This window comes from Vidua macroura, chromosome 4, assembly GCF_024509145.1.
Source record: "Vidua macroura isolate BioBank_ID:100142 chromosome 4, ASM2450914v1, whole genome shotgun sequence".
NCBI classification, from domain to species: domain Eukaryota; kingdom Metazoa; phylum Chordata; class Aves; order Passeriformes; family Viduidae; genus Vidua; species Vidua macroura.
The window spans coordinates 70,933,217-70,949,505 of record NC_071574.1 but is presented as its reverse complement, the minus strand read 5'-3'; the positions used below and the strand labels follow the sequence as shown (position 1 = coordinate 70,949,505).

The window sequence follows — 16,289 nt, the reverse complement described above, 5'->3', positions numbered from 1 at the left end:
GCTGGACGGGGCTTGGAGCCACCTGGGCTAGTGGAAGCTGTTCTTGACCACGGCAAGGGGTGAAATGGGATGGGATTTACAGTTCCTACTCGTCGGAAGGATTCCGTGTTTCGATGTCCAGGTGGGATCCGGCACTAGAGGGCAGCAGCCCCGCAGCAGGGATGCGGGACAGGGACAGGGACAGCGGGACAGGGACAGCGGGACACGCGGCAGTCCCGCCTCCCTTCACATCGGGGCCCCGCGGGGATCCCACCCCGGGGTGGCCCCAGCTCGGCCACCCCCACGGGCACAGCCCGAGGGCACTTCTTCACCCGCCTGGTCAAGCCGTGAGGGAGAGGAGGAGTGGAACAAAGTGAGCAGGACACGGGGTTGGAGCTGCACCCCAGGAGATGCCATAGCGGAGCTGGGAGCTGAACCCAACCCTGCGGGAGGTCGGCATCGGGGGCTTGGGCCGGGATTTGGGCCGGGAAGGTTGGTTGGAGGAATTTCCCTAAGCAGGGAAGCTCCCCCGTGCAAAATCCCTCTTAGCTGGGGGTTTTGGGGTGCTCTGCAGCCAGCCTGTCCCCATGGGATGCTGCCCCCACGGGCTCTGCTCTGGGACAGGGATGCTGCTGGGCCAAGGGGACGTGGACAATGTGACCCCAGCCCCAAACCCGCCCCTCTTCCAGTGCTCCCTCCCCTGCTGGGGACATCGCCAGGGTGACGGGAACCAGGGAGGGGGGACAGCCCCTCTGCAAACACACCCCCGCTTCCAAAACCTGCCTTTATTTACATTTCAAGTCAAATCACATGCAAACTCTTGGTTGTTTTTTTTTTTTTTCTTTCCTGGTTTTTCCTTAAGAAGAGTGATTAGCAAAAAAGACGCATTATTAGAATTTCCAAATAGCAATTAAATATACAAAAATAGAGCTTACAAAAAAACCAAACAAACAGAGGAAAAAAAAAAAAACAAAAACAAAACCAGCGAATGTTTTAAAAAATATTCTGCTGCAGAATTTGTAGTGTACAAACACGTCTATGAGGCTCCACGCTCCATAAACAGTTTTTTGGGAGGGGGGACAGCACCAGGAGCCCCCCCAGCCCTGTCCCCGGGAAAGCCGCTGCCGTGTAATACTGACACCCCCCTCCCCCAAGCCCGGGAATGCGACCGCTGAGGATGGCAGGGGACACCCAAAACCTGTGGTCAGAGAGGCCAGGGGGTGGCCCAGCTCCCCCCCAGGCGCTGATGAGGGGTTTGGGTGTTTTGGCAAGGGGAACCGCTGCCCAGAGACCCCCGGGGCCAGGCTGGAAGCCACGGGATGATCCCAAAGGCCGGGATTTCTGCCTGCCCCCCCCCCCCCCCCGCCATGGCTCCCGCTGCTGCTGAGGCCGGCACGGTGCCCCCTCACAGGGGCTCCAGGCCCCTGAGGTAGCCGAGGAGGAGGAGCAGCCACCCTCGAGAGGGTGGGGGACAATCCAAACCCGGGAGACCCCACGCAGCCACCACCGGGGGTGACGCCAGGTGCCGAGGGGACACCCAACCGCAGCACGACTCCGGCGGCGAGACCCCATTTCCTGCTGGGAACCGCAAAGGCAAAGGAACCGAAGGCGCAGAGGAGGGAGCAGGAACCGGGCGCGACGCTCCGGGGTCCGCCCCGCGTCCCGGGGACAGGAGCTGCCGGAGCTCGGGGGCCGCGGCGCCGCTCCCGGAGGTCGCTGGGGGCCACCGCGCCGCTTCCCGGCGGCCGCGGGGCTGGAGAAGGGAGGTGCTGGAAGAAGGATGTCGTGCCGAGGACGCCGAGTCCCCTCCTGGCCCTGGCGGAGGATCCGAGCCCAGGCTTCATCCCGGCGGGATGCGCGGCTGCTCAGCTGCGGCCGAAGTGCTTTGGTTGTGTCCGAGCGCCGCGGGCGGGCGCGGCCCGGGCCCGGCCCGGGAGGGACTATACGATGTTCTGGGAGCCGGGCAGCGGCCCCTGCGGCGGGCCCGGGTCCGGCTTCCCGTGCAGCTGCGCCAGCTGCAGCACCGGCATGTTGCACAGGGGACACACCTTCCGCACCTCCAGCCACTTGATGAGGCACCTGCGGACACCGGGGACACGGGCCGTCAGTGGGGACACGCCTGACATCGCTGGGGACACCTGACATCATTGGGGTCACCTGACATCACTGGGGACACCTGACATCACTCGGGACTACTGACATCATTGGGGACACGCCTGATGTCAGTGGGGACACACCTGACATCAGTGGGGACACCTGACATCACTGGGGACACACCTGACATCACTGGGGACACTTAGCATCATTGGGGTCACTCCCGACATCAGTGGGGACACCTGACATCACTGGGGTCACATCTGACATCACTGGGGACAAGCCTGACATCACTGGCGACACCTGACATCACTGGGGACACACCTGATTTCAGTGGGGAGACACCTGACATCACTGGGGTCACATCTGACATCATTGGGGACAAGCCTGACATCACTGGGGACACCTGAGATCATTGGGGACATGTCTGACATCACTGGGGACACCTGACATCACTGGGGTCACTCCCAACATCACTGGGGACAAGCCTGACATCATTGGGGTCACCCCTGACATTGATGTGGAGCTGCAAAAATCCCCCCAAAGCCCCTTTACCCTGCCCTGGAGCTTTGCTGCTGCCCAGTTTTTAATTCACCATTTGGGTGCTTTTATGTTTTACTGGGATTTTTTGGGGGGGTTCTCTGTGTTTACATACAGGGATTTTGTATAGATATGTTTTATATATAATTTATATATATATATAATATATATATATATTTATAATTTACATTTATATTTAACAATTATGTTTATATTTATATTTATAGGTAAATTTATATTTATATAAAAGGGATATAAAAATACATACACCTACAAAAAAAAAATAAACAAAATATATACATAAAAGGGGTCTGTGAAATTATAAACACAGAATCTGTAAATAAAACACCAATAATCCATAATCACATATATAATTTGTATGGATAAATAAAAATAAAAGTTATGTAAATAACTCTGATATAATCATACTATTATGTATGTTATGTATTATATATAATTTTGTGTGTTATATAATATGTTATATAAAATATATAATCTATATTATGTAATATATATTATATATAGTATATACAGTATAGTGTATATATAAATGTATAAATGTGTAAAATATATAATATATAAAATATAGATATTAAAATATTTATATAATGACATCAGATATATAAACATAAATATATATATATATATAAACAGAGAATATAAAAATACCTGTAATATATAGTAGGATATGATGTAGTTTTAGCATATAGAATATTATATAGTGCTGTTATATAAATTATTATTATTATTATATAGTAACATAAATTTTAGTGGGTTTGCTTTATTTAAACCACACCTATATATATTTTATATATAAAAATATATTTTATATAAATATATATTTATACTTATTTATATATTTTATATAAAGATATCTTATATATAAATATATATATATATATATAAATACAATTGAATTTATTTATTTATTTATTTGTTTATTTACATTTTTCATGGAATTCTAGACCGGGTTGGAAGGGATCCATGAGGATCACCAAGGCCAACTCCTGACTCAGCACGGGCCATCCTACAGGTTAAACCCCAGATCCCCAAAGTGTGACTCAGTTTTGCAGCTGCTCCACCTGCCCCAGCTGATCCCAGAGGGGCTTTTCCTGCCCCTCCCGCCCTGGGATGGGGGTGGGATAACCCAAAACTTACTTCCTGTGGAAGGCATGTTTGCAGGGACAGATCCCCAGCTCGTCCTTGGGCTTGAACTCCTCCAGGCACACGGCACAGATCTGCGGGGTGTGGCATGCACAGGCAAGGTCAGCGTTTGCAAAGAGAAACTACAAGATGGCTAAAATCATGGAATTATGGAATGGTCTGGGTTGGAAAGGACCTTAAAGACCACCCAGTGCCACCCCCTGCCATGGGTAGGGACATTAGTCACTATTCCAGGTTGCTCCAAGCCTGGCCTTGGACACTTCCAGGGATCCAGGGGCAGCCACAGCTTCTCTGGAAAACTTGTGCCAGGGCCTCCCCACCCTCACAGGGATGAAATTTCCCCTAAAGGCTTCCCAAATTTTTCTGCCCAAGCTTCAGGATCCCAGGCTCAGGCTCGGGTCTCCCTTTGCTGCTGGACGGGACCATGGAGCCTCCACAGAATAGCCCCAAAGCTGGGATGTGTTTGTGCTTTTAGGGTGCAGGGGGATGGATCCACACTGCTGCCTGGTCCCTGGCACTGGCTGCATTCCCAGGGATACCTCTGGGAAAAGGAAAAGGCAATGGGACTGCTGCCATGCCTGTCCCAGGGCTGGGAAAGCTGGTGGCTGTTTCTCAGCCAAAACCTCCTTCAGCCTGGCAGCCAATTCCTCCTGACTCATTTTGGATATCCCAGGGGATTTTGGATATTCCTGGATGGTTTTCCTGGCCTCCCTGGCCTGGGATCTCTCAGTGCACCAGGGCCAGGTGCAGCTGCTGGGGTCAGCCCCTGAGGAACACACATCCCGAGCTCCCCTAGGGCCTGGGAGAGGCAGAATTGATGGGAAAAGGGGAAAAGCAGACCCAGAGGCAGGGAGGGAAGAGCTGGGTGGGAGCTTTCCCCCCGCAGAGCTCCGAGCAGCCGCCCCATCATGTTGGAAAATTCCCACCTCGTCCTCTGCTTTCCAGAAACACTGACTGCAAATGCCAAAATACAAATGCCCCAAATGGGATCTTTTTAAGCTAAACTCTTCCAGGCTTCTCCAAATCCCAGGGAAGAGCTTGAACAGCTCTGTCCTCTTCCCCACAGAGGCCTCGTCCTCCCCAAAAGCTGGGAGAGCTGCAGACAGCTGGGAACAGAGGTGGAGGAGGAGGAGGAGGAGGGCTGAGCGTTATTGAAGCCATTCCCGGCTCTGGCACGTTCCCAAATCCCTCCTCCAACCCATTTCTCACCCCAGGAAGTGCTTTGAAGCCTGTGTTCCGACAAAAACCCCACTGCAGGTCGGTTTTTAAAGGGAGTGGGTCAGAAATAGGGGCCTGCAGCAGAGACTGCTCAACCCCGGGGCCCTTGGGATTTACCCTGGGGGCGGTGGGGAGTGGAGGGTCAGGATAAAACGTGGGATAGGCTCTGCTCAGGGGATTAAAATAAAATAAATAGTGGTTTAGAAACAACTGGAGCTGGTGCTGAGCAGATGAGCAGCCTCCTGCCCGGATGTGGGTGGGTATTTTTGTTATCTCTAGTGGAATAAATAAATCCAGGCCGTGCTTTGACGCGGGATTTGAGCAGATTCTTGCTCAAATTCATCAGAAAAAATGGGCTGTGAATAGAAACGCTCAGCCCCCAAAAGCCTGGAAGGCCATGGAGATAAACCAAGGTGTTTGAGCCCTCGGGGGTGGGGAGGGAGGAGCGGATCTGCCTCTTGCAGGAGCCGGGGGAGGGTGTTTATCCTGGATTTCAGCTTTCCCTGCCCAGAGATGTGCTGGAAATTGCAGGACTAGCGGGGGTGTCCCTGCTCAGGGACATTGTTTATACAAGGCCCAGACTGCCTTGGCCTCCCCTTATCCAGTTTCTTATCATTGTGATAAGAAGAACACAATCAATAACAATAATGATGCAGGAAAAGCCAAGGGGAGCCAGGAAGAGGGAGAAGGTTTAATCCAGACTTTTGCAGAGGATCTTTCCCCATTTCCAATGCCCAGCTGTGGCTGCATGCTCTGCTCTCAGTGGAGTTGAATTTGAGAGTTTGCCCCCTCCCCAGGGTGAGGAAGAGGAGGGAGAGGGAGCTTTTGTTGCCCCAGGACGTGCTCACCTCATGGAGGTTCAGCTCCTTCACCTTCTCCTTGAGTATGACCTGCAAGGCAAAGAGCTGGGGTCAGGACAGAGCTTCTGCCATCAGCATTCCCAGGAAAAATCTCCACAGAGGGATCCCACTGTGTGTCCCAGTAGAACTGGAAACCCCCCAGTAAACCCAGCACAGCCAGGGAGCACGAGGGGCCCTGTGCAGGTACAGGAGGAGGGGAAAGATAAAACCACAGGGACCAAATCCAGGAGATTTCCTCCCAAATTTAACCCTCCTGGGCTACCACTTCATTTTCCCTCCCATCCAAGCTGAGCACCTGGAGAGGGCTATAAAGGCAGGACAACTGTGTGCTTTCAGCCCAGCTCCACCCAGCTTCCTGCATGGATCAAGGGGTCAGAGGCAGAAAATCCCACAAGTCCTGGAGAAAACAGGACGTGGAAGCAGCAGCCTGACACCCACCTCTGGGCTGTGTTTATTTTAGCTGGGAAGTGCAGGTGGGTGCAGGGAAGAGCTGGGCTTGCCATGGAGCTGCTCCCTGGAAAAAGCCCTCTGGATTCAGGGATTTGGAGCAGCCAGGTCCAACCCTGGGAGCAGATCCAGACCCCACAAAATGTGAGTTTTGGTGACTGGGGGAGTGATGGCATCACTGCTGTGCAGTGGGTGAGGATGGAGTGCTCCAGAGGTGGAGATGTTCCCACTGCTCAGGACCTCAGTGGAAAACTGGGAGGATGAGCAGGTGGATGAGCAGGTAGGTAGCCCAGCTGGTAGGGGACAAAAAAATCAGCAGGGACAGATTGGCCTGGGTGTTACAACTGCCCTTTGAGGGCCAGAAACCTCTCAAGGAGAGGAACAGCACGAGGAAAACTGATGGATTTGGCACTAGGGAGAAGGGAAAGGGAAAAAAAAAAAAAAAAAACCTAGAGGATCATCTCACCTGTTTGTAGGCGTAAAGCTCTTTGTGTGCCTGATGCCTGAGCCTGCAATGAAACCAGGGAGAAACATGAGGTCAGGCAAAAAAATCAGGATTATTGTAATACCTCAAACATTCCACTTCCCTCCTTTCCAGCTTTAACATGTTATATTTTACATTTTTGATTTCAGAAATGAGAATGGCCACAGGAAATGACAGGTTTAGGCAACACCCAGCTTTCCCTGTCGCTGGCAGGGCAATGTCTCCATCCCAAAGCACACAGCTCCTCCCTTATCCCTCTTTTGACCTCCCTGATTTTCCAAGCAGATATCAGCCACATAGTTAAGACCAGAAAAAGTGGGTGAGGAAATCACAGTCTGCCATAAATCCCCTCAGTTTCCAACCACTTCTGCTGGCAACAACTCCAACACTGAACGCAGCACCGCTTTTCAAGGCATGGGGGTTCAGACCTGAGGAAAGCCCTGCTCCCACTCCAGCAGGGACAGGGAAGGAGACCCTGCCCAGAGGTTTCCCACCAAAACCCTCATCACGCTGCTTGGGTGACACTGGGTTCCTCAAACTCAGCTTTATCCTCAAGTCTAAGATCAATCAAACCACATCCACTCCTGGAGCAAACTGAGAGATGGAGATGAATGGGATGGGCCTGTTCCAAGAACACCTGCTGCAGTGGCAAGTCCAGCAGGAATTTTAGGCCACAAGCAAAGTGCTGGTTCCATCCCCTCCCTCCCCAGTCTCCCCTCTCCAGAGTCAGAGCCAGCAGAGCACTCCACAGGCATCCTCTGGCTGGAGAAACCCATTATGCTCCTAAAATAAATACACTTAAAATGAAAATAACCAATATTGCCTCTCATTACCAGACATGGCATTTAATAAAGTGCTTGGAAAACTCAGGAGGGAAGTCCCCAGGGCTGAAGAGCTGGCCAAGGACTTTCAATACAGAGTCAATATGTGGCTGCAAGGCTTGGAGAGCCATAGGAATATTTTCCCCAGCCAGCCCCAAGTGATTTCAGATGGGAAACCCCCTTGCCTAGAATTTTTATTCTCCAAAAATATTCTGAGGGCTGTCTGAAATCCCTGACTGCTTCAACCTGAGCTCCTGGGCGTTTTCCAACCCTGCCACACTGCAGTGGGGGAGTTATAAAAATGGGATGGAAAAAGACTTCCTTATGTCTGACACCCTCCCCCAAAATATTGTGGGCCTTAGAAGTTGAGGGATGGGTAAAAATGCACTTTAATGCTGCAGGGAGAGATGCAGAAAGTTGGCTACTGAGTCACAAATGTCACAGGGAGCCATCCCTTCTGCTCCAGCAGTGCTGCCTGGCAGGAACCCGCCTGCGGGACCGTGGAAAACACTGCGGCAGGCAGGGAGGAGGAGGAGAAGAGGAGGAGGAGGAAGAGAAGGAGGAGGAGACTGGGGTCTCATCCCTCTGGCAGTGACCCTGAACAGAAACATGAGCAGAAGATGCAGGAACAATAGAGAGAACAGGATGAAACCGGCCCAGTCCGCAGGGAGCCGGTGGCCGGGAAGGCGGTTATGAAACACAGATGGGGAGAAGCGAGGCGTGCGGCTGGAGACCACAGACAAGGGAAAACTCGGAATGGGAAGCAGCATGGGAAGCTCCCTCTGCATGGAGCACTGAGTGGCCACCAAGGGTTTGGCCTCCACGAGCCAAAGCCATTGGAGCACCTTGGATCAGCGGTGGGGAAGAAGCGACCAGCTGGCTGTGGATCTGCACAGCTCCATGCTGGAAGCACGGATCTAAAATGCCCCGGGGTGGTGCTGAGCTAGACAGGGAGGTTTTCCCAAAAAAAAAAACTCCTCCCTGGAGGTTCTGGGGAGCAGCACGAGCACATCTGGTGCTGAAGCGTGCGAGCTCAGCCTGCTCCTCCTTGCTCTCTGAGCCAGGATCCTGGGCCAGATGGATCCTGGTGGGGCCTGGTGCAGCTGTCGTGAGGAGACCCCGGATCCTGGCAAGCGCTGCTCCATGTCGGAGCCGGCTCCATCCATCTCCTGTCAAGTGCTGTGACTCCTGAGGAATTCCTGGCAGATGGCTGACCAAGATAAAGGACCACACAGTGCCTGGCTGCTGATCCGGTGTGCTGTCACCCTCCCTGAAGGAACAACCACCTCTCCTGGGCTTTAGGATCTCTTCCTGCAGGAGTGGGAGCTCCTTGCTTCTCTGGGTGACTGAATCACCTACAGCAAGTGAACAACTATGGGGATAAAATGCAGAGGAAAAATTTTTGCAGGTTTACCTCTGAGATTTCCATATTAGATTCTTTCTAGTAGAAAGAGTAGAAAGGTCCTGGGCACTGGTTTTTTATCCCATCATTGTGTGGCTGTCTCCAGCTCAGCCGGGCTCCTTGGGCTCTTCATGGAATCACAGAATTGTGTAGGTTGGAAAAGCTCTCTAAAATCATCCAGTCCCCAGCACTGCCAAGGCCACCACTGACCATGTCCCCAAGTGCCACATCTACACTACTTTTAAATCTCCTCAGGGATGGGGACTCCAACACTGCCCTGGGCAGCCATGCCAGTGCCTGACCATCCTTCAGGTGAAGAAATTTTCCCAATATCCAATCTAAAGCTCCCCTGGCCCAGCCTGAGGCCGTTCCCTCTCCTCCTGTCCCTGTTCCCTGGCAGCAGAGCCCGACCCCCCCGGCTGTCCCCTCCTGTCAGGAGTTGTGCAGAGCCACAAGGTCCCCCCTGAGCCTCCTTTTCTTCAAGCTGAGCCCTTTCCCAGCTCTCTCAACTTCTCCTTGTGCTCCATACCCTTCTCTACCTCCATTCCTTTCTCTGAACACAAAACCAAACCACTGTGTTGGATCCTGGCAGGTCTGAATGCAGAAGGAAACAACCCTATTAAAAAAAAAAGAGGCTTTTTAGGTGCTGTGTACCCTGAGCCTCCCAGAGACTTTGAGCTGCTCCAGGCTGGGCTGGGATGAGCCCTGGATGATCCACAGCAAAGCTCAGTTTGAGTGAGGATGCTGCAGACTTGACTCACAGCAAGGGTGGCATTGCTCATCTCAGCATCCTTCTGGACTGGGTTTTATGGGACCGAAGGCAACATGAGTTTATCACTTTCATTAATTCACCAGAGATCAGACACGACCAGCTGCCTGCAAAATCTCATTTCCTCGTTCTTCCTTTCTTTATCTGTAATTTTGCCGAGCAGAGGCAGCAGCCACGAGGGACCTGAGCTCTGACCAGAGTGGTCTGCAGCAGCAGAAGAGCTCAAGGATCACCTGAACAGTGCACAGGCAATGAAGATTTTTGTTGTGAAATTCCTACTGGACTCTTGTTTTGAGCCAATCTAATTAAAAATGTCACTTTTCCTTCCCTTGGAGCAGGCAGCACAGCCTGTATTGACACAACTGTTGCAAAGCACAGGCCATGTCCTCTCCTTCCCCAGCACATCTTTTATTTAATGCCATCAGCTCTGTGATTTGGGGTGAATTCACGTGATATTGACTCTTCCACACTCCACATGCCTCCCCAGCCAGGGGATGCAAGGAGAGCTGCAGGAGCTGCTCTGATCCAGAGCAGGAAATGAGAACCAGGGCCTGAGGGTGGTGTCATGAGCCTTGCCTGGTGTTTGCCAAATATTTGGAGATGTGGAGTTATGGGAAAGGAGGGAGAGGAAGGGGTGTGTTGATGCTGCACCTATGGGAAAGCCAGGAGCTGCTGTTATCTGCAAAGAACCCCCACGGATGGAAGCAGAGCCCTGGAGCTCTGGAGGGGACCACCCTGTCCTTCTGTTGGTCTCTCTGCCCTTGCAGGTGGGTGGTCCTCATCCTGTTGTCCACCTACAATGCTTCCCAAACCCCACCAAAATTCAGAGTTTTATATCCCAGATGAGCTGAGATTACAGAGCAGCTTCTGTGGAGGTGGATGCTCCTGGGACACTGGCACAGCTAAAACCCACAGCACGGCAAAACCCTCCCCAGTGAGGGGCCGGAGGATCCTGTTTTGGTTCTGTCCTGCCAATAAAAGAGCTGAGGGAGGAGGGCTGAAGAGCCACTTGTAGAGTCTCTCTAGGGTTTTGGGCTATAAAGGGATCACTGGATGACCTAATCCAACTCCACATCTATCATGGGTTGCTAAATAGCACCTCGGGAACAGGAGCCAAAACGTCTCATCCGGAAAGGTCCTCGGTCTTGATTTAAAGACGTGAGGAGACGGAGGACTTGCCACTTCCTTGCTGGCTTCTCTCACCGGTTACTCACCCTCTCTCTCTTACAACACGCCTCCAGCTTCTAAATTTAAAGATTTTCTGGCTTGACCTTCCAGACATTACTCCTTGTTATTCCTTCTTTGGGGTATAACACACCCAGCGAGTGCCCAGGAAAATACTCTCAAAGGCCAAACACCTCTGCAATTTTCTAAGTGAGCAATATAGACTCAAGCTCCACCTGAGCAAAACAAGTCCTTGAGCCTTCTGAACACCTCATGTCTATTTTCATACACATTCAAAACATAATTTTCATAATTGTGGGAAAAAAAATTAAGATATGGTGCCCAAGCAGCCCAAATCACCCCTCAGTAAACCTGGGTTTGGGCTCGTCTGTGAGGTTTTGCTTCATACAGAACTGAAAATGGGTGGAAATGATCAAGTATTTAGAAGGTTGATATTGAAATCTCGCTTTCCTGGTCTACAAGAGCAGGATAAAATATTTTCAACACCCTCTGGATAGGTAACCTGGTGTGACTGGCTGCTGTGGCGCAAGGAGAGACTGGGTACCTGTTTTACAGGAACACAGGGAAGGGATGTGATGCAAGCACAGCTTGCAGGGAGCTGAGGCCAGCTGGAAAGACAGGGGAAGGAAAAGGGATGGAAAAGCTGGAGAGGAGAGCACTGGAAATGCAGAATTTTGGCTACCATTGCTGGCAGAATGATGACCTCTGCTCCCAGGCACAGGTTGAAGCACAGCCAGCCACCCATCTTGGGTTATCAGCACAACTCATCTCCATCACCACCTTGATTCTCAGGCACTGTGGTTTTTCCCCACTTGCCTCATTTTCCCTCCGTCAGGAAGTTTCTCCTCTCAATTAGCGGCCCAACAATCTCCCCAGTGGCCCATAAAATAATTAAAACAAGCCCCAATCTGGAACAGCCTTTAACCCTGCCGTCCTGCTCCCCCATTGCTCAAGATTAACACATCAACTCTGCATCATTAATCTCCAAACTGTGCCGTTGAAGGAGCAATTTGTGTTCAATAAGCAACGGAGCAGGTATTAAACATTCCTTAGGCACGCAGGACACGAGTTACTCATTACAGAGGGAAATGTGTTGAAACATTAAGCAGAAAGCAGGGACCATGAAACATCCCTTCCCAGGTTTTCTGAGAAGCTGACCACAATTCCATACCTTTATCAGCAAACGTGTGTCTCCTGGTTTTAAGTGGATAATGTGGCTGCTTTGTGGGACATCAGGTTGGCACAAGATGTGTCAAGGGAATTGGTGGTGCCAAGGAAATAAGGTGCTGCCATCCTCTTTTTGGGATGGAGGGATCAGTGATGGGCCTGGAAGCAGGGAAGCTCTTGGGGAACATTCCCTTACAATATTCCCTTACCTGATCAAGTAGCAACAGAAGAGCAAACTGAGGATGAAGACGAAGATGGCTGTGCCGAAAACCACGATGTATATGTTGAGAGGAAGGTTCTGGAACCCGATGTTCGGCATCCTGAAACTGTAATGCTGGAAGTCTGAGCTCATGGGTAGGCTGTGGAGACAGGGAGAAAACACATGGATGTGACATTCCTTAGGGATGCATTGTGCAGACCAGTGGTCCCCTGAATGGATGTGGAGGGGGCTGGAGATGACTTCTCACTCATCCCCCCTCTTTCCTTGTCCAAAACCAAGTTCCCATCTTGGTAACCCTGAAAACAAAGCAGGGCTGCATCAGCTGGGGCTGGGATTGTCCTTTTCCCACTGTGAGCTTCTCCTCCAGCTCTTTTCCTTTCACACATCATCCTTCAAGTTAAAACACTGGATGAGATGGACGTCAGGAATTGCATCCAAGCAGCCCCAGCTGCAGCCAGCATCCCTCAAACCCCACAGTAACTTGGTAAAAATACTGAAAGCAGCCAGGAAGCCTTGGAGCAAGGCAAGTTTGCCTTCCCTTCCCCTCCAGTGGTTTCTGACTCCTCATTCCACAGAAATCCCCCACCAAAATAATCAAAGATGAAAAGGAAGAGAACAAGAACATTCCCAGGACAAACAGCAGTGCTGCTGAGAGAAATTATGGGGAGACTATGGACTCTGTAAAGGAGGCTTTGTTTGTTTTCCCATCTGAGACGCAGGTTTGGTGGTTTAAGAGCACTTCTGCAGGTTTCAGCTTTACTCCTCAGCACAGCCCCAGGCTCCTTCCCCCCAGGAAAGCCCCGAGGCACCAGCGAACAGGCTGCCAAGAGGAAGAGGCAGCAATTTTGGCTGTCATGTCCCACGTCTGGGACCCGTGACCAAAACCTCCCTTCCCTTGGAGAGCCCCAACTAAACCCCGAGCAGCTGTCTGGGATAACGATTTCAGCAAATCCTCTCCCCCAGGATTTTAATTGCTCTTATTTATTATCTCTTATCTTCCTATCATTCTCTGAACCGTTTGCCCTCAGATGATCACAACTGTTGCTGGCCAGGCATAAAGTTCCCCTGCCCCCAGCTTAGAAAAGGAAGTTAAAAATACACCTTGTTTTCCCTTCTGCCCACGGGAGAGCAACGTGCGATGAAGTTTTACAAGCAAGGAAAGTACCTGCAGTCTGAGCCCTGTTTCCCAAATAAAATCACCGAGGGATAACAAAAGCCTCCCCTGGAGCGGGGAGTTTTCCACGGCGCAGTAATTGCACAGCTCCTCATTTTGCACAGGGTGGGAAGACAGTGGGGAAACCGCAGGATCTGAACCCACACATGCCAGGGAGCGATGCTCCAAAATCCAAGTGTCCTCTGAGTGTCCCCTCAAGCAGCATCCTCACTCCCGAATCTCCTTTCCCCCTTGAGGCCCTTTTTTTGCCAAACCCGGTGGGCTTTCCTCTGGCTTCCCACGGGGAGCAGACTCACCTCTCATCCCGGCTGCCTCACCGGGACTATCCCCTTGCTGAAGGCAACATCCCTGCCAGCCCCAGACACCCGCCCGGGAGCCTCCCTGCTCCGGCTGCTTTCAGTTTCCTCAGCTCGCTGGAAGTTTCGAGGCGATTTCTGGTAAAGCCTGGATTTGATTAAAGCCTCCAGAGACCAACACGCATGTTCAGAACCTCTCCTGGCCAACGTGGAAACGCTACGAGAGCTCGGGGAGCCGGCACATCCCCCTGCCAGCGCTGGTGGGGATGGGATTTTATAGCCCAGCAACCACCCAGCAGCTCACGCTCCTCCACCGACGCCTGTTCCGCTCAGCTGAGCTGGTTTGCTTTGCAAATAAATTTTAAAAAGCCCAATCCAGCCCCCAAACCTTTGTTCCCAGCTCCGGCGGAGTTAATGCGCAGCTCGGCGTCGCAGGGCTGGGTTTGGGTTTCAGTCCCGCTGGGTCAGAGGGATTTGGGACGGGTCAGGGGCTTCCCTCGGTCACACTGGTGGCATGAGGACGTTTCAGCTGGAGGACGCTGCCCCACCTCGCCCTCAGGCTCGTGCTGATAATCACTGCCTTTGGCCAAGCCTCCAGCTCCTCAACCACGGGAGAGGAACGTCCTCAGTCTGGGGAAGCTCCAGATGACTTTTTGCAAGGAAGGAGAAACAACTCTTGGAGGACAGGCAACAAAACCAACCAGCACTGGACTGTAGCTTTTCTTTCCTTTACAACTCCTTTAACTTGTGATGCTCTTCTCAACAATCCCACTAAGAGATTCCGTGGGTAAGGAACATCCAAGGCTGCATTTGGGGCAGCAAATCCCATCGAGCCAGAAAAATTCCTCATGCTCATATGCACCTGAGCTGTGCTGCTCTTGCACCAGTCCCCACATCCATGAGCACAGCTAGGAACTATCACAGTCCTCAGCAAATAAACAGTCAGCAGAAACAGAGCTCAGACCAACCCCCAGCATCCCACTGTCCTCTCCAATGGAACCATTTCCCTAATATTTTTCCCCAAAAGGGTGTCACAAACGCAGCCACGACCTACCTGCCAGCCATGTCGTGGGGGCTCAGCTTTCTGGGGACAACCCTTCTGTTCCCAGTGGAGCAAATCCAGGGAATCCCACACCAGATTCATCCAACCCCCGTGTGAAATAACCTTCTCCACATTGGAGCTGCCCTGGTCCTCCCTCCCTCCTGCTGCAACAGCTGAGAAATGTTACAGCAAAAAACACGGAGGTTAAAGGGGAAAAATCAGTTAGTCTGCCCAGGATCCAGGAAACTGTTAACTTTAAAAGACTCCAGTGAAATCTGATGATTTCAAGCAGCCAAGCTTTGGGGTTGTTTTTTTTTTTTTTTTTAAGGGGAGTGGAGGGGAGGAACTGTATTTTAAGCTGCTTCAGATTTGCAAGGGCGCAGCCAAAAGAAATAAAAAAGGAGCCATAAGGAAGGATGAAGAGTTTCTGGTGCAGAACAAAAGCCTCCCTGTTGCTCTCTCCATGGTCAAAGCATCTCAGAGCAGGGAGATGATGCTTTTGGGGCATTCATGGCCCCCAGTAGGTCCCTGAAACCTCTGGGATGGGGGACACAGGCTGCACATAGAAAAGGGGGCACTGGCACAGGTTGTCCAGAGAAGCTGTGGCTGCCCCTGGATCCCTGCAAATGTTCAAGACCAGCTTGGATGGGGCTTGAAGCAACCTGGGATAGTAGAAGGTGTCCCTGCCCACGGCAGGGGGGTAGAACTGGATGGTCTTTAAGGTCCCTTCCAACCCCAATCACTCCATGATTCTGTAATTCCATGATTCTGTGAAAACCAGCAAGGAACAATGGTTCCTTGTCCTGGGATGCAGAGAGCCACAAATGGCAGAACAACCTGAACTCCCCATCTCCTTCCTTACACCCCCCAATGACGCAGCAACGTGGGGCCAAGCACATCCATGTTTCTCCAAGGAGGACAAAACCCAGCTTTAATTAAAAGCCAAAGTGCTGGTTAATGGCCCATCGAGCAGCCAAGGAAGGGAGTGTCACAGGTCAGCGAGCTCCAGCGTGGCAGGGCTTTGATTACAGTTGGGCTGTGAAAGGTAAACCTCACAGAGCCAAGTCCCAAATTAATCCCCATTAGAGCCACAGCAAGCCCTTAATACTGGGGCCAACCTCGTACCCACAGCATTCCTCAGGAGATCTCACAGGGATTAATAAAGGATGCAATTGTCTTCCCACAGGTAGAGAAACTGAGGCAGGGAGGAGGAGGGGAGTGAGGCAGAGCTGTGGTCCCTGAAGCCAGGGGGTGACACCAGGGATGCCACTTTAAGCAATGCCATGGGCTGAAAGCTGCAGATTTTTGCTCTCCTGCTGCTTTGCCACATGGATTTGAACTGTGTGCTCCTTCTTGGGGTTTTACTTATTAAAAGGAGCTGCTTGTTCTTTTCTAAAAAAATTTATTATTATTTATTTATAACATCA

General features: G+C 51.5%; 1 protein-coding gene across 6 annotated transcripts in view; it reads right to left on the bottom strand.

Annotated features, from left to right (window-relative positions):
* Nucleotides 1-749: 749 nt before the first annotated feature.
* The window catches only part of RNF24 (ring finger protein 24), a 29,359-nt gene continuing 13,819 nt past the window's right edge, over nucleotides 750-16,289 (bottom strand). For 4 of the 6 annotated variants that reach the window (XM_053976510.1, XM_053976508.1, XM_053976509.1 and 1 more), the window contains 5 exons: nucleotides 12,340-12,489; nucleotides 6,769-6,811; nucleotides 5,844-5,885; nucleotides 3,772-3,851; nucleotides 750-2,058 (listed from right to left, as the gene is read on the bottom strand). In XM_053976510.1, the coding sequence (XP_053832485.1) occupies nucleotides 1,920-2,058; nucleotides 3,772-3,851; nucleotides 5,844-5,885; nucleotides 6,769-6,811; nucleotides 12,340-12,482 (447 nt within the window). In that variant the 5' untranslated portion in view covers nucleotides 12,483-12,489 and the 3' untranslated portion in view covers nucleotides 750-1,919. Of the gene's footprint in view, nucleotides 2,059-3,771; nucleotides 3,852-5,843; nucleotides 5,886-6,768; nucleotides 6,812-12,339; nucleotides 12,490-13,820; nucleotides 13,917-14,874; nucleotides 14,955-16,289 lie in introns of those variants that run through there. The other 2 variants (XM_053976504.1, XM_053976507.1) reach the window with 2 other exon arrangements.